The sequence below is a fragment of the Pseudonaja textilis genome, chromosome 3 (assembly GCF_049901715.1).
Source record: "Pseudonaja textilis isolate UNSWEBS1 chromosome 3, rPseTex1.2, whole genome shotgun sequence".
In the NCBI taxonomy this organism is placed as follows: Eukaryota; Metazoa; Chordata; class Lepidosauria; order Squamata; family Elapidae; genus Pseudonaja; species Pseudonaja textilis.
In genome coordinates, this window is record NC_141992.1 from 187,184,079 (window position 1) to 187,210,858 (window position 26,780).

Below are 26,780 nucleotides of genomic sequence, written 5' to 3' on the forward strand. Positions count from 1 at the left end.
GAGTGTGATGTCTGAATTCCAAGCAAGTCAGCCTTGCAAAGCAAACTGCTCAATTATTCCTTTATCTTTCTCAGCTGTGGCTGCCTTTTAAAATCAGAATTATCAGAGATGATCTTCCTAGGGGAAATGGTCATACAGGCTGGGGAATTCTGGTGGTTGAGGTCCACATATCTTAAAATTTCGCCAAGTTTGGGAAACTGTGCTCTATAGCAGTGGTGGCTAACCTTTTTGGGCTCCCGTGCCAAAAATTGTGCATGCACGCTTGGCGTGCCAGCACCCAGAAGGCAATGTGTGCAGCCCCCCCAAACCCCCTGTGCATGCGCACGCGACCCCCCCCCCCACGTGCACCTCCGCCCCCTGCACATGCACACCAGATACCCGACAATCAGCTGTTGGGCAGGTGGCGGGCGCACATGCACAGTGGGACTCTTCCAGGCGACCTCTTTCATGCTGGCAGAAGTGGCTCTGCGTGCCACTTCCGGCATGCGTGCCATAGGTTTGCCATCGCGGCTCTACAGCATATCTAAGGATGATCTAAGAAACACAGGCAAAAATTCTGGATGCTTTTGTCCATTCAGTACATTGGACTCATTCGCAAAAAAACCCTTGTTATACTCACTCTTCTTGGTAATTTTGTGTAATGAACGTAATCTTGTAAAAACAGCAGGGCACCCACAACATCTGCTGGCATTTCCGGGACCTTCTGGCTGCAAATAGGCACAAAACCACAACACAAAATGCTTTTAATTTTGGTACATCTCTGATGAGCCAGCTAGAAAACACATCAATGTTGAAGGAAGCACCTCTCACCTCCATATATGTTCAACTTAATTTAAGGATGATTTAGAATGGAGCCATTTTGTGTCACAGCACAGCAGATGCAGAACCTAGCTGAAACTGCCCGATCTTCCCCTACCGCCTCTTATTTTAAGAGGGATTAAACCTGTAAGTTAATCTAAGATGTATAAAGGTATGTCAGATGAATGTTGGAAAATGTAAAAGTCAAGAAGGGACTTTTTATCATCTATGGTGGACATGTGATAAAGCAAAAAAAAAATTGGGAGCATATGATACATATTTTAATACAGAAAATTTTGAAAATGAAGATAAAGATGAAACCAGAATTTTTCCTTTTGGGCCTAATGAAAAAAGACCTCTTGAAAAAATTTTTGGAATTTTGTTACTATATATGTTGACAGCAGCAAGACTATTGCATGCACAAAATGGAAGGACACTTTGATTCCTACCACGGGTGAATGGTTGCAGAAGTTGATGGAGTTGGTAGAAATGACAAAATTGACTCTTTTGATTAAAGAAAATATAAGTACTTTTGTTTCCATATGGAGACCGCTTCTGAACTTTGTACTTGAAGTAGAAAAGAATGAAACTTTGATTTTGGGTTTCACCGACTGAGAGATCCTTATAGAAATAGCTAGTTTATATTATTATGAAAAAACAAAAAGTTATGATCTGATGTTAATGCCTTATTTTACTGTAACAAGAGAGAGTCAGAAATCAATGCTTCTTTTCCTTTTTCCTAATCCTTCCTTACTTCTCTTCCCCCTCTTCCTCCCCACTGCTTTCCTATTTACTTTCATATTCTGTATCTTATTTTATCTTATAAGTCAATAAAAATGTTAAACCACAAAACCTGGTAAATATTTGACCAGGAGACAAATCCCAGGCCTCCAAGCTAGAAGTATTAAAAAGAACTGATGTTACAAGTTCTGTCAAGGATCGGATTTACAGATTTGAGGTCAATATGTGGTTTGGCTGACTAGCTTTGCACGTCATGTGATTTGTTAACTGGGCCTTAAGACAATGTAAACTTAGCCATTGACAAAAAAAAAATCAATGTTATGGAGTGTATTATCGATGCACAATTCTGTCGACCACATTTCAAACAGGTTTAAAGAGTTTAACTCAAGTTTAGAAAAGGGACACACCAGTGATCCAACATTTAATTTTACTGAAGTTGGGGAAACTATGGCCCTCTGCTGTTGGTAAACTACAACTTTCAGAATCCTAATCCAGAGGTGGTATTCAGCTGGTTCTGACCAGTTCTGGAGAACCGGTAGCGGAAATTTTGAGCAGTTCAGAATACCACCTCTGACTGGCCCCGCCTATCTATTCTCTGCTTCCTGAGTCCCAGTTGATTGGCTGGGTCTTCTTTTGTTGCCCTGCACAGGAGAATGGAACTGGAAAGCAGGTTAGTGGGGTGGGGAGAGAATGGGGATTTTGAAGTATCCTTCCCCTGGAGTGGGGTGGGAATCTGGATTTTACAGTATCCTTCCCCTGCCATGTCCACCAAGCCACACCCAGCCCACCAAACCACTCCCACAGAACCGGTAGTAAAAAAATTTGAATACTACCACTGCCCTAATCATTAGCCAACTTGGACTGTTGCAAGCTGTAACTTAGCAACATCCAAAGGCCAGATATTCTCCACCCTCTACTGAGCAGCTCATGTCTTCTTAACCATGGAGTGTCAATACTCAACTCAGAAATTGAGCTTCGTGGATAATGGCTTATCCAGCTGCCCTTTGAAGGAGCATCTAATCCTCCTAACATATGCTCTGTTGCTAAGGGAAGGCAGCGAGGGCTTCGTGAAGGAGAGGTTGGTACCTGGTGCACTGTTCCATTGTGGAGCGAACAAACTGACCGATCAGACCCAGAAACTGTTCAGTATAGCGTGAATGAAACTGCTTCAGCAAGGTCAGGAGTCCCAGGACCAGAGGTGGCCAGTCAATAGGATCGGCTGGCTTTCGACACACCATCCCTGAAGGAAAACAAAAACTAACCCAGTACATTTCCTCATCATTTGGGGGAGTGGGTTGCTGCATAAAAAGACACCGCTGGTGGCGGCAATTCAAAATACTATGGAAAATTCGTGTTACATAGTGGAGAAAAAGTGGAGAAATGGATTCTCTCTGTAATATTCACCCTGGATTATAGTTCACTTTAATATTTGCAAGCTGCATCCAAGGAACAGTTTATTGCTCAAGAACAACCATCCCCCAAAAGGAACTTAAACGGAATTTGTACATGAAAGGTTTTCTTTGTCCAGTTGTATCCAACTCTAGTGGGGTGGAGTTCATCTCCATGGCTTAGCAGAGGGAGCCAACTACACACACACACACACACACACACACACACTATACGGACATGTATTTATATACAGGTATCTATTCTGATGGGCAAAAAACATGCATATAACTATAAAACTAGACACACAGACATATTGAGATATACACACACACACATACACACACGTTTCCTCCGAAAATAAGACCCCGTCTTATATTTTGCCACCAAAAAAAGGCACCAGGTCTTATTTTGGGGGATGGCATTCACTGACTAACCTCATTTGAGCATGTCGCCCCCGGCCTCCTTTTTGTTGTCGGAGGCCTTCAAGAACTTCTTCTGTGGCTGGCAAGGCTTTTCTGAAGGCCTCTGTAGCCGATAACAGAACTCTGGATTGATCTGGAGCTTTGTTACCAGCTACAGAGGCTTTCAGGAAAGCCTTGCTAATGTTGCCGGCTGCAGAAGAAATGGGCCGGCAAGGCAGGTGTCGGGGTGTGCGAGACCTGGCTACAGCTGTCCAAAGGTAAGTAGTAGAGCAGCTTCAACCCCCATCCCCACCCTAGCTTAATTTTTACCCGTGCACTCAAGTGGGTGGGATCTTAATTAGGGCTTATTTTGGGAGTAGAGCTTATATTGGGCGCACACATAAAAATCAAGCTAGGACTTACTTTCAGGGTAGGTCATATTTTCAGGGAAATGGCAGATACACACACAGAGTATATTGAAATATAATGCAAGAAAAGGTAAATCTTCACAATCATTCAAATTATACAGTCAAATCTAGTCATCCTACTTAGGGTTCCTCTATTTTGCCCTAAAATTCCAACTATCTTGGATCACTGATCATCTCACCAGAACTCGTAAGAATTATAGGTCAAATTTAGAGCAATTAAACTCTTTGCAATTCTATTTGCAAGGAAATTTGAGTGCTGGTAATTTTGCTGGAGTGAAAATGCTTTCTTAATCACTATGCTTAAAGTTAAAGGATACAGAAGAATTATACTATACCTGAGTTTTTACTGTACTGAAGTTTTGGCAACTGAGAAATCAGAAACAGAAAATTCACAATGGGGAAATATGGCAAACGTTTCGTTGTAATGTAGATCTGGTAAAGAACATTTTGAAGGAAAGAATATATTATTATTATTTTTTTAAAAATCATTATTTTGCAATCCCCGTTTTAGACAGCAAAGTAATAAAATTCATATATCTTTTTTTTAAAAGATCACTTTAAAAAACTGAAGAAAAAGAGATTATGCTAAGCTAGATCGATGAAAAGAAAGAACAGAGGGGAGGAAAATAATCTATTGAACAAAAGAAATTAATAGGATAGTTCTACAGTTGAGTAAATAGACCATCAAGTTAAGGATCAGAGAACTTTTTTTTGAAGATGCTGTTTAATTAAGGTACCTTCACTAAAGAAGCCCTATCCACAACTTCTGAATGTTGGGTGGGACTTTTGAAATAAAGCTTGAAGGGATGACAAATACATTATCTACTTCTGCCTGTATCGCTGGCACACTGTTTCTATGCTGTCCAGAGTTGTTGCGGGGTTGCGTCATAAATTTAAACAAACAAATACATTTTCCTCATATCTCTTTCCCTAATCTCACCCCTCCAGTCTAAGCTCTGCTGCCTCTTTTTCCAAAAAAAAACAAATTCTTTTCCTGCAGGCTTCACACCGTTTTTTCACAGTTAAAAAAAAGAATGGAGACCCCTTAGTAAAGATGGTGTCTCATAGGTTAGAAGGCCCTGCTGACTAAACATGCCAGCGTTTGGTGCAACACATTGGGATGGCATCAAGGGCTGAGCTAGCTTAATAAGGAAAACGGCCTCACCTTATTCAGTGGATTATGGATGCCAGCAGCCTCCAGGTAAGCAGTAATTTCATACAGCAAGGTGTTATCTTCTTTGGGACAAGGCAAAGAAGGATCTTGATAGTGGGCCTCTATATCAGCCAGGATTGCTCTACAAGAGGAAAAGAATACCATAGCAGCTTTACTGAATCAGGCCAAAGGCCAACCCATTTCTGTATTTTATGTCCCACAGTAATTAGAATGGATTTGAAAAGCCCAAATATTTGAGAGGACAGCAATCCCAGCGCCCAGTTGCTCCCACCCTCCTAGCCTTCCGCAAGAGCCTGAAGGTATGGATGCTCCAACACTGGAGGTTTTTGAAGAAGAAATTGGACAACCATTTTTCTGAAATAGTATACGATCTCCTACTTGAGCAGTGGGTTGGACTAGAAGACCTCTAAGGTCCCTTCCAACTCCGTTATTTTGACCCAGCTCTGCCAGTAGGTCTGGGAACCAGATAGGGAATTTTTTTTTTATTTTGAAACAAAACTTTATTAACGTTCAAAATATTAAAAAGTTTACGAAAGGTAAAATGTTAAAAGAAAGAATTTACAAAAGTTTCTATACTGAAGTTTGTGTCGACATATTTCCGTATCATTTCTTGGCAGTACATTAAAAATATATATATATATATATATATATATATATATATATATATATATATATATATATATATATATATATATTTATATATATTTATATATATATATATATATATATATATATATATATATATATATATATATATATATATATATTATATATATATATATATATATATATATATATAAATACTATATATATATATATAAAATTTGACAGTTTTTTAAATATATTGTCTATATTAAAACTTAATTCTCAGTTAATATTAACAAACAAACTATATCATCTTTTAAGATCTGATTCTCATATACAACAAAGGGAATATCTCTTAATATATCTAAGGGGTCCTTCAGGGATATTTATAATCTGTATGCTATAATTTAGTATTTCATGGCTATAACAGAAAACAGAAGCCACATTTATATCATTCATTACATATTTCTGTACATTTCTACAACAGACCTAAACCCTAACCCTAAATAATTTTAGATTCTAGTCTAAATATCTATCTAGGTCTTATTTTTCCCTAACAGTTCCTCAGTTCCTACTACATCTCCCTTGTTCTATATGTTTGCTTGCATTTCCATTTTATTTCCCAGATAGAGAATTTTATGCTAGAAGTGGCTGCTACATTGATGGCAGGCTCCACCTCAAATTCCCACCTCAAATTCCCACTCCCAACCATCCATCCTTTTGCTGACCATTGTGTTCCTTCATCACTGTTTATTTTATTGTTCTACTATTTTACTTAGGTTCTCTTTACGTGGTTTTTTTTTCATTTCTCTTCCTTTTTACTATTGTAAGCTATCTACAGCAGCCCCACAGCGAGATAGATGGCAAATAAATTTAACAAACAAACAAACAAATAAACCCCCTCCTCTATTTTCCCCCAGCAGCTGCTATTTAAGGTTTTGTAAGCTTAGGATTCTGGAGCTTGGAAAGGGTCAATGAGATTAATAGCCGTTCACATTTGATTCCTCCCAAAATAGGTCTTGATTTCTTTCAAAACCGAACTGATGGCCATGGCTACAATTAAGGGCCAAATAAAAAATTGGGACCACCTAGCTTGGATGAACATAAATCTGGATCAGATTTCAGGAGGATTCCAAAAATTGGGTGGATAATTGTTTCCTGCTACCATAATCCAGAAATGTTTAGAGACGAATTTTGAGATCTTTGTGATGCAACGTATTGTTTTGAAACCATGACTCTACCCAACTTTGCTCAGCATTCTGAGTTGAGAGGAACACCTCAAATTGTAGATGTTCTCTTTTGACACACATGGATTTGAAAAGTTATTATGATTTATATTACCATCCCAGGATATGAGAAACTATTATCATCACTGTTGCCATCCCAGTGACACAAGCTGGTCCCCAAGAAACTTGTAGTCTTACTTGTTAAGGTTCTCCAGGGCAGCGGCTAAATGCTTGGAGTCGAATTTGCAGGAATAATTCAGTTCGTTGCCTATTTGGCGTCTTAAAATTTGCATCTGGCCAACCTACGGAGGAGATGATGAGAATTAAAAGACCCCCCCCCAAAATGAAAAGGAATGAATAGGAATAAATACAATTTATTGCCTAAAATAGTGTTTTTTTTAATGGACACTGAGGATTACCAATTAAAAGTTACCATTATAGCCCTCATGGAGGTTTTCCCAAGACATCCCAGAAGTATTGATCCTTCAACTTCCAGAATCCCATTTATCCGAAAAAGGGTAATATAAGAAAGAGCATCCTAATTCTCTACGTTACGATTCAAAAGACTCAACTGACTTCTAAGATAATTGGTCCCAAGAAAACAGGCATCTAACTCCTTAAGGAATGCGTGTATGATTCTGACATTAATGGAGCCTCAGCTAACTTAGCTATTTCTTACAGCAATCAAAACTTCAAGTTTTACCCTTCTATTAAAGAACAACATGGCTGTTGCATTTTATTTACATATCCATGTTTTTCCAATTTCCTGGTCTAGACAAAAGCCTGGGATTTTCTGGTAGCCACCCACCCAAGAATTAACCAGGTCCAGCTCTGTTTAGCTTTCTCAACATCAGAGATTGTGAGAACATTTTCAGATACATTTAGAACATCCTCAAGGTGGATTCTGCTGGTAAGATGCAGCTCCCAAACATCTCTCAGCTGGAGAGTCCCCAAATGTTTTCTGCCCCATGACAGTTATAGCCAAAATACCTTCATAATTGTGTCCAGGTAGGCAGCCCAGATCTTCTGTGTTTTGGTAATTGCTGCAGAGTAGACTCGATTACAATTGACTGCAATAGAATATTGAGAGAAAAATAATTTCAGAACCGCCTTCCCATTCCTCTCTTTAGGATTATTATTCTGTTTCCACTACCTCATAAAAATACTCTGAGGGCAAGTACAGGTAGTCCTTGACTTACAACAGTTCCTTTAATGACCGTTCAAAGTTACTGGCCTTCAGTCCCTAAGTTGCTCTCTTCTCTGCGCTTCTCTGCGCATATATGCATCTGGGACAGGCCCCAGCTATTCCTCTCGCTTCGTTCAGCTCAGGCCCCCAAAACAGCTGTCTCCCCGCCTGACCGTGAGTAGATGGGCCTTGCTCTGCATCTGGCTCTGAGACCTCCTGCCCCTCAGAGCCTGACGGTAACCCAGGCAACCCCTCCAACTCCTCTGACTCGACTGCCAGGGTCCTGCTTGAAGGGAACTTACCCACAAGTCCTTTCAGGGGGCTGACACTCCTCATGAGAGACTTCAGTGCTTCATGGACCCCTTTATCACGCAGTACTATTTTCTGAAACATGATGAGGAAATTCTGGAGAGAAAAGAAAGAGACGCTTTGGGATATTTGGCAGAAAAATCCACTGAGGCGGCACATACCGCGTTTCATATGGCATGAATAATCCAGAATGGAACCCAGGATCTTGGCTGCAGCTATATGTTTTTTCAACTTTGGCAACATTAAAATGTATGGACTTCCAAAGAATGCTGGTTGGGGAATTCTGGGAGATGAAGTCCACACATCTTAAAGCTTTCAAGCTGTCAAGATTGAGAAACACTGGTCTAAGCAGACTTGTTTTGTGAACTGGAGCAGGGCTGGGGCCTGGTTACCTGCAACTCTTTGACAATCATGAAGCAGAGAAGACGGTCTAACCCGTTGAGACCAAAGGTTCCCAAAGTGTTCTGGATCTCGGCAAGCAAGCGACTGTTGGAGACTTCCTGGTGAGTTTTCATGTCATACCAGGTGTTAAGTTGGTCAATATAGCAGGCAGACCTTTTGGGAAATAGATAAAGAGGTAAGTAGCCACCACTGAAGGAAGGATCTTATCTGCGAGCAAGTTGGCAATTTTTAAACAATCAGATATTGAATAAAGTTGGGCAGATATAGTTTTGAGTTTTTGACTAGTTCGGGAAGGAGGAGGAAAGGGAGGGAGGAGGAGGAGGAGGAAGGGGGGGGGAAAGGAAAAGGAGAAAAAAGAGGGGAGGGGGAGGAAGAGAAAAGGAGGGGGGAAAAGGTAGGGAGAGGAGAAGGAGGAGAAGGAGGAGGGAGAGGGAAGGAAAGGAAAATGAAAAAAGAAGGTGGAAGAGGAGAGAAAGAGGAGGAAGGCTTTTTCTTTTAAGATATAGAGAATAGCACAGAATAGCACAGACTTATATACCGCTTTATAGTACTTTACAGCCCTCTCTAAAAGGTTTACACAGTCAGCCTATTGCCCCCAACATTCTGGGTCCTCATTTTACCGACCTCAAAAGGATGGAAGGCTGAGTCAACCTTCCCTAAGAGATGAAGGGGGTAGGGATTTTATTAAAGTTTTATCCGCTTTAGCCTCCTCTTGCTGATCATATGCGAAGATGTCAGGAAAAAAACCATTTTCTATCGCGATTTGCAAAGGATATAGTCTGCTTACTTTGGGTCAGTGATTCTCAGAATTTCTCTGCAGAGGCGACCAATAAAAGTAACAGATTCATCTGTAGGCGCAAATTTGGGTATTGGAATGTGGGTGGATTGGTAGATGCTTTGCCAGTCTTGAATCTGAAAGACACGCACATTGAAATCATGCTCAGCTATCTCTGACTATACATATAATTACCTGCTTTCAAGCCAATCAGGCTGTTTTTCAAGACCACAGTATCCTAGTGTTGTCTATCAGTGGTGTTGGTTTCAGAGTTCTTGATGGCTGCTCTCAGCAGCAGGCAGTCTTCGACTTATGACTGGTCACCCAGTGACTGTTCGAAGTTTTGACAGACACCCCCTCCCCCAGTCACTTATAACCTGGTTCTGAAGTTCCGCTCTCCACCCTATGGCCATGTGACTGCCAAGTTTTTTTGACATATTTGCCAGAAACCAGCATTTACTTCCAATTTTAGGCAAATGTTACCCCATTGCGAACAATGAGTTTGCTTTACAGCAGCGTTCACTTAACAGTGACAGTGGCTGCCTTACAACCGCTACGTTTGCATCTGGATTGGGTAACTTTAAAACAAGAGGGGTGTGGTGACTCAGTGGCTAAGACGGTGAGCTTGTCAATCAGGAAGGTCGGCAGTTTGGCGGGTCAAATCCCTAGCGCCGCGTAATGGAGTGAGCTCCTGTTGCTTGTCCCAGCTTCTGCCAACCTAGCAGTTCAAAAGCACATAAAAATGCAAGTAGAAAAATAGGGACCACTTTGGTGGGAAGGTAACAGCGTTCCGTGCGCCTTCAGCATTTAGTCATGCCAGCCATGACCACGGAGATGTCTTCGGACAGCACTGGCTCTTTGGCTTTGAAAAGGAGAGAGCACCGCCCCCTAGAGTCGGAAATGACTAGCACATATGTGCAAGAGAAACCTTTACCTTTACCTAACTTTAAAACACAGCACTTGAAGTGAAGACCGCTTCTGAATTTTGTGCTTGAAGTGGAAAAGGACAAAACTTTGATTTTGGGTTTTACTGATTAGATTGACAGATCCTTATAGAAATGGCTAGTTTATATTATTATGAAAAAAACAAAAAGTTGTGATTTGATGTTGTTGTCTTACTTTACTGCAACAGAGTCAGAAGTCAGTGCTTTTTTTTCTTTTTCCTAATCCTTCCTCACTTTTCTTCCCACCCACCCCATTGTTTTCCTATTTACTTTCCTATTTTGTATCCTTTTTATCTTAATAACTCAATTAAAAAAAATGTTAAAGGAAAAACACAGCATTTGAAGTGAGTGAAACAATTTAGTACCATAAATACTGGGACTGGATTAACACCTCATGCCTGAAATTTAGCTTATTCAATTGTGGTCTACTGACTAAACCACATTTGGCTGGGTTCATGCAACGCATTAAAGCAAATTAAATAAGCAAACAATTCTTAGTGAAATGTGTGAATTCAGTCCGGATAATTTCTTGTGGCAGAATGGTTTTATACTCTCCTTCTGCCCAGTTTTCTGTGAAGAGGACTGGGGAGATGCTTAGTTCTGACCTAGGCTTCCTCCCAAAGTACTAAGCAGACTTTTTGTCCTGGCAAAACCCCTTTTATTAAATGAAGGTGAATTTCTTGCATTCACTTTCAGCCAAAGGCCTGGCAAACAGTCTTTCAGGGGTCTAATTAGAGGCACAGATCTTATCTAGCTTGGAGAGCTGCCAAGTAAATATTTTCAAATGCAGTGCTGACAAGGAAGGGCTTGTCACAGAGTCTCTGAGATGCACAGACAGATATTTACAATGCTGCAACAAATGAACAAACTGTTTCCTGCAAAAGCCACCTCCTCTTTTAATCCCTATGGGAGGGACCATTCACTGTTCACCTGTGGCCTTACTCCCACATCAACCATTAATTCGTAATTGTTCTTTCCTTTGGGCAGCTCTACACATACGCAGGCTGGGAACTGACTCCAGCTGCTCCCCCTCCTCACTGCTGTCTGACTCCGAAGGCAGCTGATGATTGCCAGCCTGCTCTGGCTCCATCTCTGCCTCTGACGCACAGCCCTCGTTCGAGTCTTCCTCAGCCTCTAGGACTGGCCCGGGTTCCTCCCCAACCTCCTCACTGTTCGACTCTACCGCCAGGTCCGCTAGCCGCCGGCAGGCCACAACATGCTTACAGCCAACAGAGTATTTCCTCAAGACATTTTTGGAGTTGAAATAGAGGAGGAATTCAGAGGAGGACACCAGGCCTCTGAATAAGCAGCCTTAAGAATAAGATAGTAACTCAGTAACCCCATTGTGGGCTCCTTGGTGCTCTCTGAGCTTGACTGTTTTCTTGCAGACGCTTCATTACCCAACATTTTCAGTACTAGAAGGGAGTGGGGCTCTCCCTCTGCAAGCCACTTGTGTATAAACAGACAGAAAACCCCACTCCCTTCTAGCACTGATGATGTTACCTAGTGGGGTTATGAAGCGTCTGCAAGAAAACAATCGGGTTCAGAGAGCATCAAGAACACTGTAGTGCAATCCTGAACTACAAATACTTTTTTTCTATTGGCCTCCATACATTCTACAGCTTTTTAATTAAGGGGTTTTAATACCTTTGTCCTTAAGAAGTTGTTGCATTCCTGCTCCACGTTGTAATTAATAATTCGGGACACTTCCTCCTGCCAGATCTTTAATCCACAGATGTTGACATAGTCCTGGATGTACTCAAAGGAACGGTGGAAGCCATCCATTGTGGCTGCCATATCTTTCAGTCTGGGCATGAGCTCGCTGGACTATGGAAATAGGGAAAACCAAAAGAGCCATCAAAAGGATATTCACCATCGTTGCCTTTTTAACTTTGTTTATTTCTCCATTCAGGGATGTCTGCAGAATGGCAGGTGTAGGAAACTCATGAAGGGAGATGCTAAGGATGGACTGTGGGTTTGAACTGCACAGTTGCAGCTGCCATTTTGATTACTTTAACCCTCCTCAACCTACAGCCATTCATTTAGCGACTGTTCGAAGTTACAATGGCACTGGAGAAAGTGATTTACAGCCAGTCGTTACACTTGTGACTGTTGCAGCATCCACATGATCTTGTGATCAAAATTCAGGCACTTGGCAACTGGCATTTATTTAATCATGGTTTCAATGTCCCAGGGTCACGTGATTGCCATTTGCAATCTTCACAGCTGGCTTCCAACAAGCAAAATCGATGCAAGCTAAATTTGCTTAACAATTGCACGATTCACTTACCAACGTGATCTGCTTAACCATCGTGGCAAAATAGGTTGTTAAACCAAGCACGACTTACAACCGCCATGCCTAGGAATGGAAATTCGCTCCCAACCGTGGTCATAAGTTGAGGACTATCTGTAGATGCTGCTATTCCAGAATTTCCTCCTCCAGCTCTTTTCCCTGAAACCTTCTCCCTCCCTTCCAAGGAGAAACTATTTCACCACTACAAGATGGAGATAAGGAAAGGCTGCTCTAGCTCCAAGGGTTTTTAAAATGTATTTTCAAGCTGGAACACCCCTGTTCCACCACCTTTTTCAAGAATTGCCCATAAATCCAAAACAGAATTTGAGATTGTGTGATGGGTGTAGCCTCTCTTTCATGAATCTCTCTTTCACACATTCCTTGTGTGTGACTAATCACACTTGGCCAACAGAGAATTCTAATGAAGCTGTAGGGAGATGACTTGAAGCATTTCATTTCTAAAGAGGAACAAGGAAGGATGATAATTTTACCGTAATTGTTGGTGCCATAATAAAGAACTAGGCTAACTTGGAAGTAGTTCACCTTGTACCTTAGCTCTAGGGTTGAAGGTGAGCCCTCGGTGTAGGGCAAAAGCCACACGTTTGACCAGCTCCTTTCTAATTCCATCTTCAAGCAACTGCTTTGGGTCAACCTGGAAAACTCATAGAAGAGAGAAATCATAATGTGCCAATACATTTTCTTCATTTGCCTTTCTGTTTGTTGGGTGCGTCTTTCCTGCTCTCTCTTATGCTACGGCTGAACGGAACAGTTTTATCTTGAGGAAGATAAGTAATCTCCAAGAGAGGTAACCTTTTGTAGAACAGCTACGTCTTCAATATTCTGGTAGTAGATTCCCCTTGAGGTTGTTTTCCATCCTAGTCTGTTAACCACGGAGGATTTATGAAGGCTCATTTGAAGATTATGTGGTAGCTATAACTGCAGGGACTAATCCAAGCAGTCACTGAAAGTTGAAGATTTGAAGACACATACACACACACAAATATCTCTTGAAAAATGTCATTCAAACTGCTATTCCTGTTTCTTCAGGTGATGCTACTGTGTCATTTTCACATGCCCCCCCCACCACCTATCCCCAAATTCATGAAACCCAACTTTAGGAATCGACAGGTTTCTGGATTTTCTTGATCACCGCAATGGAAAATGTTACCTTGATGATGCCAACCAATGTCGTTTTCATCATCAGGATGCCTTCTGTGAAAATGGAGATGGCGTGGGTAAGCTTAGCAACCTTTTGAGAAAGAAAGGAGAGGTTGGTCATTAGAAGGAACCTCCAGAGCATTGGGGGAGGTGAAAAGAACATCACTGATAAGGAAGCCTTTTTCTTCCTTAGCTGCAGTTGAAGTCCTCATTCTCCCATTCCTTGATCTGCAGGAAAACCTTCATCTGCACCCATAAAATGCCTCCTGGTCTGGATAGTACCACTAAGGAGAATATTTTTAGCTGAGGGCTGAAATGAAGGGTCCTTGGTACTCTCTGAGCTTGCTTATTAACAACCAAGGTCAGAGAGTACCAAGGATTCCTCATGGTCTGTTAGTCTCACAAAATCTTAGGAAAAACAAATGGGAATTGTCTATGTCCATCAAGTCCTACTACTTGAAAGCATCTGACTGGCTTTGGTGACAAACCCACCTGAACCTGAGCTTGCAAAATTCTGTCCTTGTTCCTGGAATATGACTTCATACCAATTCCAGAAGTGCACCTAACCTCTCTTAACCCTGTCAATTTTGATGCACCTCGTAGCGTGGTCCAAGTTGAGCATAATCTCGCAGCTTGTCCTTGTCCAAGCGAGTTGGCACCTCAATGATGTCATGGGTCTGCAGTTTTATAATCTTCAGGAGAGAAGTAAACATGCTTTCCGGAATGATCTGTAAAACCTTTTCTCCAAAAACAACATAGAAATGCAAAGATATTGATTAGTGAAGCTGTAGTTCCTTTAAGGGGTGTGACACCCCCCTAGTTTTTAGCATGACAATGAAGCGTCCCACTGAAGCATTGCACAAAGAGAGATCTGAATTAGCAGAAGTTATCTTTTGTTACCTGTCAGTAAAGGCTTTTTCATTTTTTATTTTGGGGGGAGGAGAATCATAAATCCCTTTGTTCAATGCCACTGTAATTTAAAACAGTCACTGAACAAATGGTCATTAAGCGAGGATTACAGGATTACAGCAAACTGACTTTCTAGCAACCACGTAGACAGGTGTGATCTATCCAACAGGCTATAGTAAACTGTTTAGCTTAATATTATTTAGAATTTGGTGTATATATATTTACTACACCTTCCTTTTCTTTTTTTAGATTTTCCTTCTCCAGTAAAGTTACATATTTCTATCTAGAGATCCACCTTTATTGATTTAAATAGAGGATATTCTCATTATGAAAGTTCCCATGTTGAACGTTGCATGATTACACAACTACTCTTTACATTCTTAGGTTGTTATTCTGTTCTTTATCGTTGGATTGGCAGGAAGATCCAAAGCACCTTCCTTTCTGACTTCCAGGGCTGGGTTAGAGGAGGCTGTTTTGGATTCAATAGCCAGGAGGTTCAGCTTCAATTATGTTAGCCTGCTGCAAATATTTCTCAACTTCAGCAATTTTTAACGTGCGTGGATTTCAATTTCCAGACTTCGTCAGTCACAATGAGAAATTCTGGAAGTCCACCAATCCAACCTATAACTAGGGAGAAATTTCCTGACAGTGAGAACAAATAACCAATAGAACTCTTTGTCTCATGGAGTTGAGGTTCCTCCATTATTGGAGGATGATGTCTTTTAAAAAGACATTGGACAGCCATTTATCCATAATATTATAGGGTCTCCTGCTTGAGCAGAGGGTTGGACTAGAAGACCTCCAAGATACCTTCAAACTCTGTTGTTCTGTATTCTGGTTAAGAAACAGTGGTCTACTGTAAAGTTCTTCCAGAGGGGAACTCTTGAAACAGGGGAGAAAATATCCCACAAAAGTGATCCTGCTCACCTTTCTCACATAGGACACTAGTTCTCCAGAGTAATATTGTGATACACTGAGAAGATCAGGACTGTTTGCTTGATTGATGCGAAGAAGTGGCATGTCAAGAGCTGAAGCCAGCTGGAAGCAAGTGAGACAGAAATGTCAGTAAGGTTCCCAAATATACTTTGTTTTTTCTTGCTAGTGGCTTAGTGCAAGGAGTGAATCTAGCCACTGTGCCTTATAAATCATGGTTTGTAGCTTTGTGTACTCTATGAGCTCAGCCAGTTGAAGCTTATTTAACAAAATGTGGCTCAGCAAGCTTTGTCTTTGGTGTGTAAACTGAGCCTCAGACTTCCACCCATGAGAGTGAAAATCATTAGAATGATTACGTAAGTGGAAAGTATCTTGAATCAAGGAGATTCTTAGTTATTTTTCTTTTTCATTTTAATATATGTTTTATTTTTATTTGTAAACATTTTGAATACAGTGTATTGTCAGGGCATATCATTTACAAAAAATCAAGAAGAAAACAGAGATCTTGACATGTATACTACTACTAATAATAGCGTAACAGAGTCATTTTAACTAGATTTCTCTTTACTTTAGCTCAGGGGTGGGCAAACTTTTTGGCTCGGGGCCTCATTGACTTTTAAAATTTGACAGACGGGCCACCACCTGGTGTCAAAATGCCTGTCATTATGAGTCAAAATCAAATGAATGCAACCATTCAATCATTCGCATCAAACCGTAATTCTGTACCAATCTTCGGCGGGCCGGATTAAAAAGACCAACGGGCCGGATGTGGCCCGCGGGCCGTAGTTTGCCCACCCCTGCTTTAGCTTGTTTATAGTTCTGCTAATTATATCAATGTATTTGTAATTATAAACCCTCTTTATATTTAATTCATATGTAACAATAGTCTTTCTTCGCCTATTTTCTACCTCTTATCTCTCTAACCACTCCTAAAATCTATTCCATGTTGAGTAAGATCCTTAGTTATTTTTCAAAGGCCTAACTCCATTCTGGAAATAAGCCCAAATAAAACAGATCAGGTTTTTTTTATAGTCTCGGAAATCAAATTTGTAAACCTGAGACAAAGGATTTGAAGAGGGGAAAAAAATAAACCCTCCCCCCTACAAAAGCCATAAAGGATTCCCAACCTGACCCCCCAAAAGCTGGAGTTATTGTACGGTTAGACTAACAAACTCACCTTTAAAAACGTGGCCCGGAGTTTGGTTACCATGGATGGGCTGACTCTTATACTTTCCTGCATGATAGAGGTGAAGCTGGAAAGGGAAGGCAGGGGAGGAAAAATAGATCAGAAACATAAAAGCTGAGACCAATACGTAGTCCAGGAGAAAATATTTTTGTGGCCCTCTGACAATTGCCAAAAATGAGCGGGGTGGTTTTCTGCTATGCTTAGGAAGATGCGCACAAAAATTAGTGTAACAGACTTAACATGCTTAAGATTTAAATGGCAATTGATTCATATTTATGATATCCTGGGGTCACTTTTTGTGACCTTCTGACGAGCAAAGTGGATGGAGAAATCAGATTCACTTAACAATCATGTTAATAACTTAATAATGGCAATGATTCACTTAACAACGGTGGCCAGAAAGGTCATAAAAATGGGACAAAACCCACTTCACAAACGCCTCCCTTTGCAACATAAATTTTGGGCTCAGCTGTGTTCATAAGTCGAGGACTACCTGTTCCGATAAGAAGAATTCAGAAGGCCTCTGCATTGTCATACCTGTCGATGAGCTGCCAAGCGTAGGAAAGGTCCCCTACGATCTGCATGGTGATTAAAACCTCTTCTTTAATGTTGATGGTTCGGATCATTTGATGGAGAAACTTACGAGAGTCTGCAAGAAACTGGCAAACTTGCAGGTTGGATTCCAGCTGGTGAAATTCCTGGACCTGCAATAAACATTTGAATGCAACTCATTCACTGGGGAGGTTTTCAATCGTATTATTATTCCACCCAGAAAATATTTATAGGCGAGGAACTCCCTCCTTACCTCTTCCAAAGCTTGAATCAACTGCACTGTTTTCCTGCCTGCTGCCGTGGAGTCGTTATAATTCAGAGACATGATTTGTTTGGAGATTTCTCTAAACCAGGCTTGCAGATTTTCTGATCAGGCAGGAAAAGAAATAAAAGGGATCACCTTGTGGTGGCAGGCCTGACTGTCAATGCCCCCAACCCCAAAACTTCCCGAAACTCTCAGTCTACAAATGCTGAGTATCCAAATATTGACTAAAAAAGCAAGAATTGAATTAATTTATTTATTTTTTAAATTTATATTGCCGCCTATTCGCCCCTACCGACTCGAGGTGGCTTACAGAATGTAGATCCATATTTAAAACATAAAAAACAATAAAAAAATAACAAAAAGAATCAAATAAATTAATAAAGTACAATAGAACAAAATCTGGAAAAAATAAAAAAAATCACTCCCCAACTCCCACCCACCCCCCGCCCCGATGACAGCAGGTCACATGAGCCATTTGATGGGCTCCATCTTGCTCTGGGTTCCCCAGGCCCGCTGGCAGAACCAGGTCTTCAGTGCCTCCCAGAAGATTATTAGTGAGGGGGCCATTCTACTCTCTGGGGGAATAATGCTTCAGAGAGAGGGAGCCACCACAGAGAAGGCCCTTCTTCTGGGTCCCACCAGGTGTATCTCCCTCAGGGATGGGACCCACAGCATTCCCTGCCTCCCCGCTCTAATGGGTCAGGTAGATGTGACTGGCAAGAGACGTTTCCTCAGATAACCTGGTCATTATTAGAGGATTGTTTTCTTTCATTAGCAAACATACTAATCTTTATGCGTCACGGCAATGCAAGACTTAGAAGCCTGATCTGTGGGGGAAAAAATACAGAGGCAGGATTCTTGCTCCAGAAATAAGATGCATTTCTGCTTATTCCATAAAAGCATGAAGTATGTTTCCTTCTTACTGTCAGAAATTCTTAATTTATTAAATATGCACTTGCCATGAAAAGATTTAACTTGTGATATTTCAGCAGATATTACTAGAGGACATAGGTCTTAATAGTAAATTTCACATCTATCAAGTGAATACTGAACACAGCCCATCAATGTTTTTTGTTTAATTTACTGAAGAAATTTAGCCCTTCATTTTTCTCCTCATAAAAAGAGTCAACAGCGTGAAGACAATGGCCACATCTGCTAAAAACTAAAAGCAACCACACACACAAAATAAAATCAGGATGAATGAATGAATGAATGCAGTGGATCAGCAATGGAATAAAATGATGGTTTGTAGAGACATGACTTAACCGTCAGGAGAACACAAATGAAGATAATGTCCTCTTTTGAGGCATAGAGATCACAAAGGTTTGGGATAGAATATGCACTAAACCATAGTACGTTTTGACTTAGAGAATTGTTTCTCAACTTTAAGATGCATGGATTTCAACTCCTAGAATTATCTAATCAACATAGCTGGGTGGAGAATTTTAGGAGTTGAAGTCCACACATCTTAAAGCTGAGAAAGTTGAGAAACACTAGCTCAGTGCAATATATAAATCTAGCCTAATGGTGATTTTGTGGTTGAAGAACATACTGCAGTCATGGTTTTGCCATAGTATGACAACGTAACACATCATTTGAGTACAGAAAGGAGCTTGAAGTATTATTACCTTCTAAGTCTGAATTCTAGATGCAGATGGAAGGAAAGGTTGCCTGAGAATACTTCCTTCCAAGCATCTTTACCACTTTTGGGTCATACTTCATCTTTGCTAGGGTGTAATTAGAAAGCAAAGAGTTGTGGGAGGCCTGTAGAACTCAAAGTAAATCAAGCACCCCACAGATACTGGCCAAGAATAGCGACCAATGAAATACAGCTAGCTAGGTTTGTCTTGGCATATGGTGGAAATGCATCTGCAAAATGCTACAACAGAGTATGGCTGCTAACCATGCCTTGGAGCAGAACAGATCCTAAAAATGTGGAAGGATCTGTCACATAACAGAAGACAGTTATTTGGGTAACAAGGTCCCAATACCCTCGAACAAACTAGCATCCTGTACTACTTTGCTCTCATTAACCTTATCCACCATATGCCAAGACAAACCTAGCTAGCTGTATTTCATTGGTCGCTATTCTTGGCCAGTATCTGTGGGGTATTTGATTTACTTTGAGTTCTTATTTAAGTTCCTATTTTGCACTAAAGCAAGACATATTTTATTCTATTTCAGCTTAAAAGATTGTGTTGATTCAGGCATTGATGTTTGTAAAATATGGCTTATGGCTTAGTATATTGTGGTCTCTGAGCCAATTGTGGCCTATTCAGCAAACCATAATTAAATAGGCCATGGCTTACAGCAGGGGTGTCAAACTCAAGGCCCGCGGAACAAATACAGATGTGGGGTGCTTAGATCTGACTCGTGGGGCCACCCTGGAAACAACGAAGGACTGGTCTGCAGTGCCTCTGCCCATGAAAACACAGCTTGGGGGGCATCGTGTCAATTTTCGCTGGCAGAATGCTACAGGAGGCTTTCCCAGACAAAAACGGAGCCTGTGGGGCCCCACCTGGGCCATCAGAGGTGCCCCAGACACAAGTGACATAGAGTTGGCCATACCCACCGGGTCATACCCCCCCGGCCCTCCAAGGTCAAACACAATCCTGATGTGGCCCTCAATGAAATTGAGTTTGACACCCCTGGCTTACACCAATGCATGAACTCAAGTCAATATGAAGCAATCTACTACAATTTTACTCTTGCTAAAAGAGATTTTCTGTTTCAGCCTACCATTCTTCTCCACTCTGGTTAATGGTTTCACTCCTGAAAAGACATCTGCCAATTCAGCCATTCTTTCGGATCCTTCTGTTTTATAGCTCTCCCACTTCGTCTGCTTTTCTGACAACATTTGTTTGAACATCTAGTGGAAAGAGAGACGTTTCTCAGGTTTATTTATTGAATTTATATGCCACCCATCTTACTATACAAAGCTATTCTGGGAAGCTTAGATTAAAAGACAAGTAGCCAAAACACAAAGCTGATAATGATGAACTTAAGAGTATCAGTGAATCACTGCAAAACATATTTAAATCACTGACCCCAAAAGTGCAGCTTGCTGAGCTGAGTCTATGACTCAAAATATCTGATTAGGAAGAAGGGATATATGTCAGAATGTGGATCAAATACACTTAAAAGCACTCTATTTGATTCACCATACGTTGTCGATCAGAAAGGTCAGCAGTTTGGTGGTTCGAATCCCTAGCACCACATAACGGAGTGAACTCCTGTTACTTGTCCCAGCTTCTGCCAACCTAGCAGTTTGAAAGCACGTAAAAAGGCAAGTAGAAAAATAGGTACTATCTTTGGTGGGAAGGTAACAGCACTCTGTGCGCCTTTGGTGTTCAGTCATCCCGACCACATGACCATGTCTTTGGACAGTGCTGGCTCTTTGGCTTAGTAATGGAGATGAACACTGCCCCCTAGAGTCGGAAACGACTAGCACGTATGTGCGAGGGGAACCTTTACCTATTACGCTAAAATAGATTTGATAAATAAATATATTTTGTTTTTAACTATGCTTTAAAGGTAGACCACAACTAATATTGGAACATCAGTTGCTAAGTGAGCGGGGTTAAGTGAGTCCTGACTGATTTTGCAACCTTGTTTTGCCACGCCTGTTGGGTGAATTACCCTGGTTGTTAAGTGAATCCTATGATCATTAAGTGACTCTGGCTTCCCCCCTTTACTTTGCCTGCGGGACACCAGCTGCAAAAGTGACAAATGGAGATCACATGACCCCAGGATGCCGAAACTGTCATAACATATGCTGGTTGTCAAACAGCCACATTTTGTTCGTGTGACTTTGGGGACGTTACAATGGTTGACGTGAGAGCTGGTTGCAAATCACTTTATATTCAGTGCTGTCGTAATCTTGAACAGTCGCTAAATGGATGGCTGCAGAGTGAGGACTACCTCTGTATGATTTTATTGCTTTATTTGTAAAATGCCCAAAGTCTTGCAAGTATAACAGGTGGTATAGAAATTTGATAAATAAATAAAAATAAGAAATCATCAATAATACATTTTTCAAAGATTCTCCAAGAAAATAAGAAAGGATCAGGCCATCTTTTTTAAAAAAAAACCTGTCATGCCCCTGTTGAAGACTGACTCTGCAGGAGAGGAGGAACAGCCGACAGGGGTGGCTCCGGATGTTGTGGAGGAGGCTGGGGAAGGGCAGAGGCTGGCTGGGCAGTCAGAGGAAGACCCAGGCCCATCCCCTCTCCATCCTAGGGCATGCAGAGAGGAGAGGATAAGGGAGAGATGTGAATGGCGTGGTCTACGGGGAAGGAAAGGGCCTTGATCCTCTTCATGGGCTGCAGGTGTGAGAACTGGTTAAAAGGATGGACATGCGTATGGGCCAGTGCTGGAAACAAAGCCTGGAAATATCTCTAGTCTGTCATTCCTCTTTGAGTTTGGCGTCCTTCCCAGTGTGTGTTCCGATATTTGTGGGTGTCTTCAAGCCCTTATCTTGCCTGGTTCCCTTAATTGCTTCAGTGTGGTTTGTGTTGTTTTTACTCTTTATAATTTATAGGCATTTTTAGTTCAAACTTCATAACTGCTTGTGGGGGAGTTTTTTTGTCTCCAGTCGAGGGTATTTGGAGCTTTGAAGCAAAGTGAAGGAATAAAAGAGGCTTCACCTGTTTTTGTGACTGTGTTTATTTTGTATCTCATCCTGGGTCATCAGTTTTATTTGTAAAATGCCCCAAATCTTGCAAGTATAATGGGTGGTATAGAAATTTGATAAATAAATAAAAATAAGAAATCATCAATAATACATTTTTCAAAGATTCTCCAAGAAAATAAGAAAGGTTCAGGCCACCTTTAAAAAAAAACACCAAACCATTATTTTATGAAATTCCCCTTCAAGGGTTTTAAAGAAAACAGAAGAACTCATGAAGCTGTTTCTCTGGGTTCTTGCAGTGATACATTTACGACCCAGGAGAACAATTGCTCCAACAGTCAAATAAATAGCCAAATCGCATTAAACCAGCTCTCTGGCTAGCACCTGTTGGAATATCAGACCAGACATCGATAACTTACTATCTCATAGGAACCAAGGTTGCCCCAACAGGTGCTGGCCAGACAGCTGATTTAATGTCAAGGTTACCAAGGAGACGACAGAACACCTAGTTGGACAGTGTGACCTGTAACAAGGAGGAAGAGAGCTGTCTGTTCTGTAATTATACTGAAAGTGCAGGAAATAGCCAGAGCTGGTTTTGCATTTCAAGTGTGCTGAAATGATATACTCAATAAAGCAGTTCTTTGAGAAAGCTGAAAGTCTCAAGAGTTGCTGGATTGGTTGGGTTCATTACTCAGAACCTTGACATTTGAGTTTTCCGATGTTATTATTTTGGGATGACCCGTAGCTTCTTGTGAACTGTGCCACACACACACACACACACACACACACACTCCCTCCTCCCACTTCAGAAATGAACCCCCAGGGTTTATTTGTTTTTTACCTCTTTCAAAATGAATTCAAACTGGGCTGTATCCAGAAGGAGCTGGAAAAGAATCCTGGGGTTGAATCTAGAATCAGTGAGAACTTGGTCTTTTATCTGGCGGAGGCGCTTGTTATTTGGATCATAAGCTGGGGAGGGAAAGAAAAAGAGAGTGTACTTTTTAAAAAAATGTTTTATTTTATTTTATTGATTTTCTATTATGTATATTTTTAGTGCTTGATAAACATCGTGTTGTCTGGGTATATAATTTGCTTAACAACACAAATTACATTCTGAATCTCCACCCCATTTTTTTCCAACCGTGGTAAAATAAATTCCATGTTTGATAATATTCTACATCCTCTTTCTGTTTAATTTTCAATGTCGATCTATCCATTTCTGCACAATCTAGTATCTTCTTGACTATTTCTTCATCTCGTGGTATATCTTCATTTTTCCAATATTGTGCTTTTTTTAAAACAAGAGGTAACAAATTATTTAAAATCTTTATTTTAAGTCCCAAAGGTGATTTTTTTAAAGAGGCAACTGGACTTTCTGGCTTTTCTTTGAAGATATTTCACCAGAAAGTCCAGTTGCCTTTTAAAAAAAGCACCTTTGGGGCAACCATGACATGGATGATTGAGAATCTCCATAGACATATAAGTGAACTTGTGTTAAGGTATTTAATTTAATAGCTGGAACAGTAAAGAGTATAATGGGCCAGGACACACAGTTGGGGTTGATTGGTTGGAGAGTGCAGGCTTCGGCATGAGACAATCTATATTACGATTAATTGCTGAATGTAAAAGGGGGGGAGTTTCCCTCCCCCCCCATCTGTTTGTTCTGTGTACACTGTAGGCTATTATGTGATTTACATGATGAATTACCTCATGATATAGTGGTGTGCCTATCTTATCTGCTCTAAATATAGATGTTAAATACACTGCTCAAAAAAATAAAGGGAACACAAAAATAAGACATCCTAGATCTGAATGAATGAAAGATTCTTATTAAATACTTCGTTCATTACATAGTTGAATGTGCTGACAACAAAATCACACAAAAATTATCAATGGAAATCAAATTTAGAAACCCATGGAGGTCTGGATTTGGGAGTTAAACTCAAAATTAAAGTGGAAAAAAACACTACAGGCTGATCCAACTTTGATGTAATGTCTTTAAATCATGTCAAAATGAGGCTCAGTAGTGTGTGTGGCCTCCACGTGCCTCTACAACACCTGGTCATGCTCCTGATGAGGTGGTGGATGGTCTCCTGAGGGATCTCCTCCCACACCTGGACTAAAGCATCCCCCAACTCCTGGACAGTCTGTGGTGCAACGTGGCATTGGTGGATGGAGTGAGACATGATGTCCCAGATGTGCTCAATTGGATTCAGGTCTGGGAAACGGGCGGGCCAGTCCATAGCATCAATGGCTTCGTCTTGCAGGAACTGCTGATACACTCCAGTCACATGAGGTCTAGCATTGTCATGCATTAGAGGAACCCAGGGCCAACCACACCAGCATATGGTCTCACAAGGGGTCTGAGGATCTCATGGCAGTCAGGCTACCTCTGGTGATCACATGGAGGGCTGTGCGGCCCCTTAAAGAAATGCCACCCCACACCATTACTGATCCACTGCCAAACCGGTCATGCTGGAGGATGTTGCAGGCAGCAGAACGTTCTCCACAGCGTTTCCAGACCCTGTTACATCTGTCACATGTGCTCAGTGTGAACCTGCTTTCATCTGTGAAAAGCACAGGGTGCCAGTGGCGAATTTGCCAATCTTGGTGTTCTCTGTCAAATGCCAAACATCCTGCTCGGTGTTGGGCTGTAACCACAACCCCCAACCGTGGACGTCGGGCCCTCATACCACTCGCATGGAGTCTGTTTCTGACCGTTTGAGCAGCCACATGCACATTTGTGGCCCACTGGAGGTCATTGTGCAGAGCTCTGGCAGTGCTCCTCCTCTTCCTCCTTGCACAAAGACGGAGGTAGCGGTCCTGATGCTGGGTTGTTGCCCTCCTACAGCCTCCTCCACGTTTCCTGATGTACTGGCCTGTCTCCTGGTAGTGCCTCCATGCTCTGGACATTACGCTAACAGACAAAGCAAACCTTCTTCCCACAGTCCGCATTGATGTGCCATCCTGGATGAGCTGCACTATCTGAGCCGCTTGTGTGGGTTGTAGACTCCGTCTCATGCTACCACTAGAGTGAAAGCACCGCCAGCATTCAAAAGTGACGAAACCATCAGCCAGAAAGCATAGGAACTGAGAAGTGGTCTGTGGTCACCACCTGCAAAACCACTCCTTTATTGGGGATGTCTTGCTAACTGCCTATGCTTTCCACCTATTGTCTATTCCACTTGCACAACAGCATGTGAAATTGATTGTCAATCAGTGTTGCTACCTAAGTGGACAGTTTGATTTCACAGAAGTGTGATTGACTTGGAATTACATTGTGTTGTTTAAGTGTTCCCTTTATTTATTTTTTGAGCAGTGTATATTTATTTATATAAAACTACAAGTTTGTCTGGCTCCATTTAGATGCCAGCTGCCCAATTCCCTGACCACTAGGAAGTGGCATCACATTTTTCAGCAGGAGCAATTCCATTCCCCTGAAACATTCCAAATTGGTTCTGAAGATCATGGCTTCCTTTATTGGGTTTTCTAACATACACGGATCTCGAATACGGAGACTGCACATGAATTACAGGTCCTCCACTAATGGCTACAATTGGGCCAAGAATTGAGGGGCATTTAAGAAGAGACTGCCTCTAACGAGGGTATGCAAATAAAAGTTGACTTGAAAACTTTCCTTTTCTAAGTGGATTCTCCATCCTTGTTGTAAAACAAACCATCATCTCTTACCCAAGTCTGCCGTATGAAGCATCAGCCAACGGATGGCTACATTGCAGTCCCTTAAGCAGTTCAGCAGTTTCGGGATGTTGTCAAGCACCATCTCTTCTCTTAAACAACCTTCTTTAAGAAATTGTTGCACTTGGGTGTGAACACGCTCAGTGACGGCAGCAGCTCGGCTGGCCTTCAAAGGCAGAAATCAAAGCATTAGCATTAACAGAGGGACAGCAAAGTCCTAGGGATGAAATGGACATTTCAGAACTCGTGGGCAAAGACTAAACTATATCTCCCAGCATCCTTCGTGCTTGGCTAATTTGTCTAACACACCTGGGGAGTTCTAGTTTGCAATATCCAACAATATCCAGGAGTAACAAGTGATTATTCCTGGTATAAATGGTACTAACCAAAACTATTAAAATTCCTAAGTTTTCAAACATAACAGTTTATGTTGCTGTTGTTCCTAAATAACTTAAACAATAACGTTTACTTTACAAAATGTAAAAAATGCAGGTGTTCAAGATATTCCAATGGAATCAGTTACTTTCCAGTTTATAAAGAAATATTTCGTTGTCAAATTTCTCTATCAGGATTCAGAAGCAAATCATTCTTTCTCTGTGTTCAGTGTTAATTCTGGTGAAGCTGCTTTGCAAGTTTCTTTTTTAATCAGAAATCTGTTTGTGGTTGGTCTCAAAAAGTAAAACAGGATCAGATCTGGATAGTGCTTAAATAATGGGTTATGTTCGTACCAGGCGATCTTAACTGTGATTGTACACAGAAATTTAAGGGATTATGTCTACAGAGCAGGAGGATTTGTTTTA

The 26,780-nt window shown here is 41.2% G+C and overlaps 1 protein-coding gene across 2 annotated transcripts in view; it reads right to left on the bottom strand.

Annotated features, from left to right (window-relative positions):
* Positions 1 to 26,780, bottom strand: part of WASHC5 (WASH complex subunit 5) — a 37,078-nt gene that overhangs the window by 1,792 nt on the left and 8,506 nt on the right. For both annotated transcript variants that reach the window (XM_026703652.2, XM_087931687.1), the window contains exons 9-28: positions 25,975 to 26,146; positions 23,126 to 23,253; positions 20,394 to 20,523; positions 17,643 to 17,755; positions 17,375 to 17,541; positions 16,829 to 16,904; positions 15,646 to 15,756; positions 14,406 to 14,546; positions 13,820 to 13,900; positions 13,202 to 13,303; positions 12,006 to 12,185; positions 9,427 to 9,551; positions 8,630 to 8,792; positions 8,231 to 8,333; positions 7,733 to 7,812; positions 6,941 to 7,044; positions 4,923 to 5,052; positions 4,093 to 4,189; positions 2,626 to 2,779; positions 620 to 707 (exon numbers count right to left, since the gene is read on the bottom strand). In XM_026703652.2, the coding sequence (XP_026559437.1) occupies positions 620 to 707; positions 2,626 to 2,779; positions 4,093 to 4,189; positions 4,923 to 5,052; positions 6,941 to 7,044; positions 7,733 to 7,812; positions 8,231 to 8,333; positions 8,630 to 8,792; positions 9,427 to 9,551; positions 12,006 to 12,185; positions 13,202 to 13,303; positions 13,820 to 13,900; positions 14,406 to 14,546; positions 15,646 to 15,756; positions 16,829 to 16,904; positions 17,375 to 17,541; positions 17,643 to 17,755; positions 20,394 to 20,523; positions 23,126 to 23,253; positions 25,975 to 26,146 (2,445 nt within the window). The remainder of the gene's footprint in view (positions 1 to 619; positions 708 to 2,625; positions 2,780 to 4,092; positions 4,190 to 4,922; positions 5,053 to 6,940; positions 7,045 to 7,732; positions 7,813 to 8,230; positions 8,334 to 8,629; positions 8,793 to 9,426; positions 9,552 to 12,005; positions 12,186 to 13,201; positions 13,304 to 13,819; positions 13,901 to 14,405; positions 14,547 to 15,645; positions 15,757 to 16,828; positions 16,905 to 17,374; positions 17,542 to 17,642; positions 17,756 to 20,393; positions 20,524 to 23,125; positions 23,254 to 25,974; positions 26,147 to 26,780) is intronic.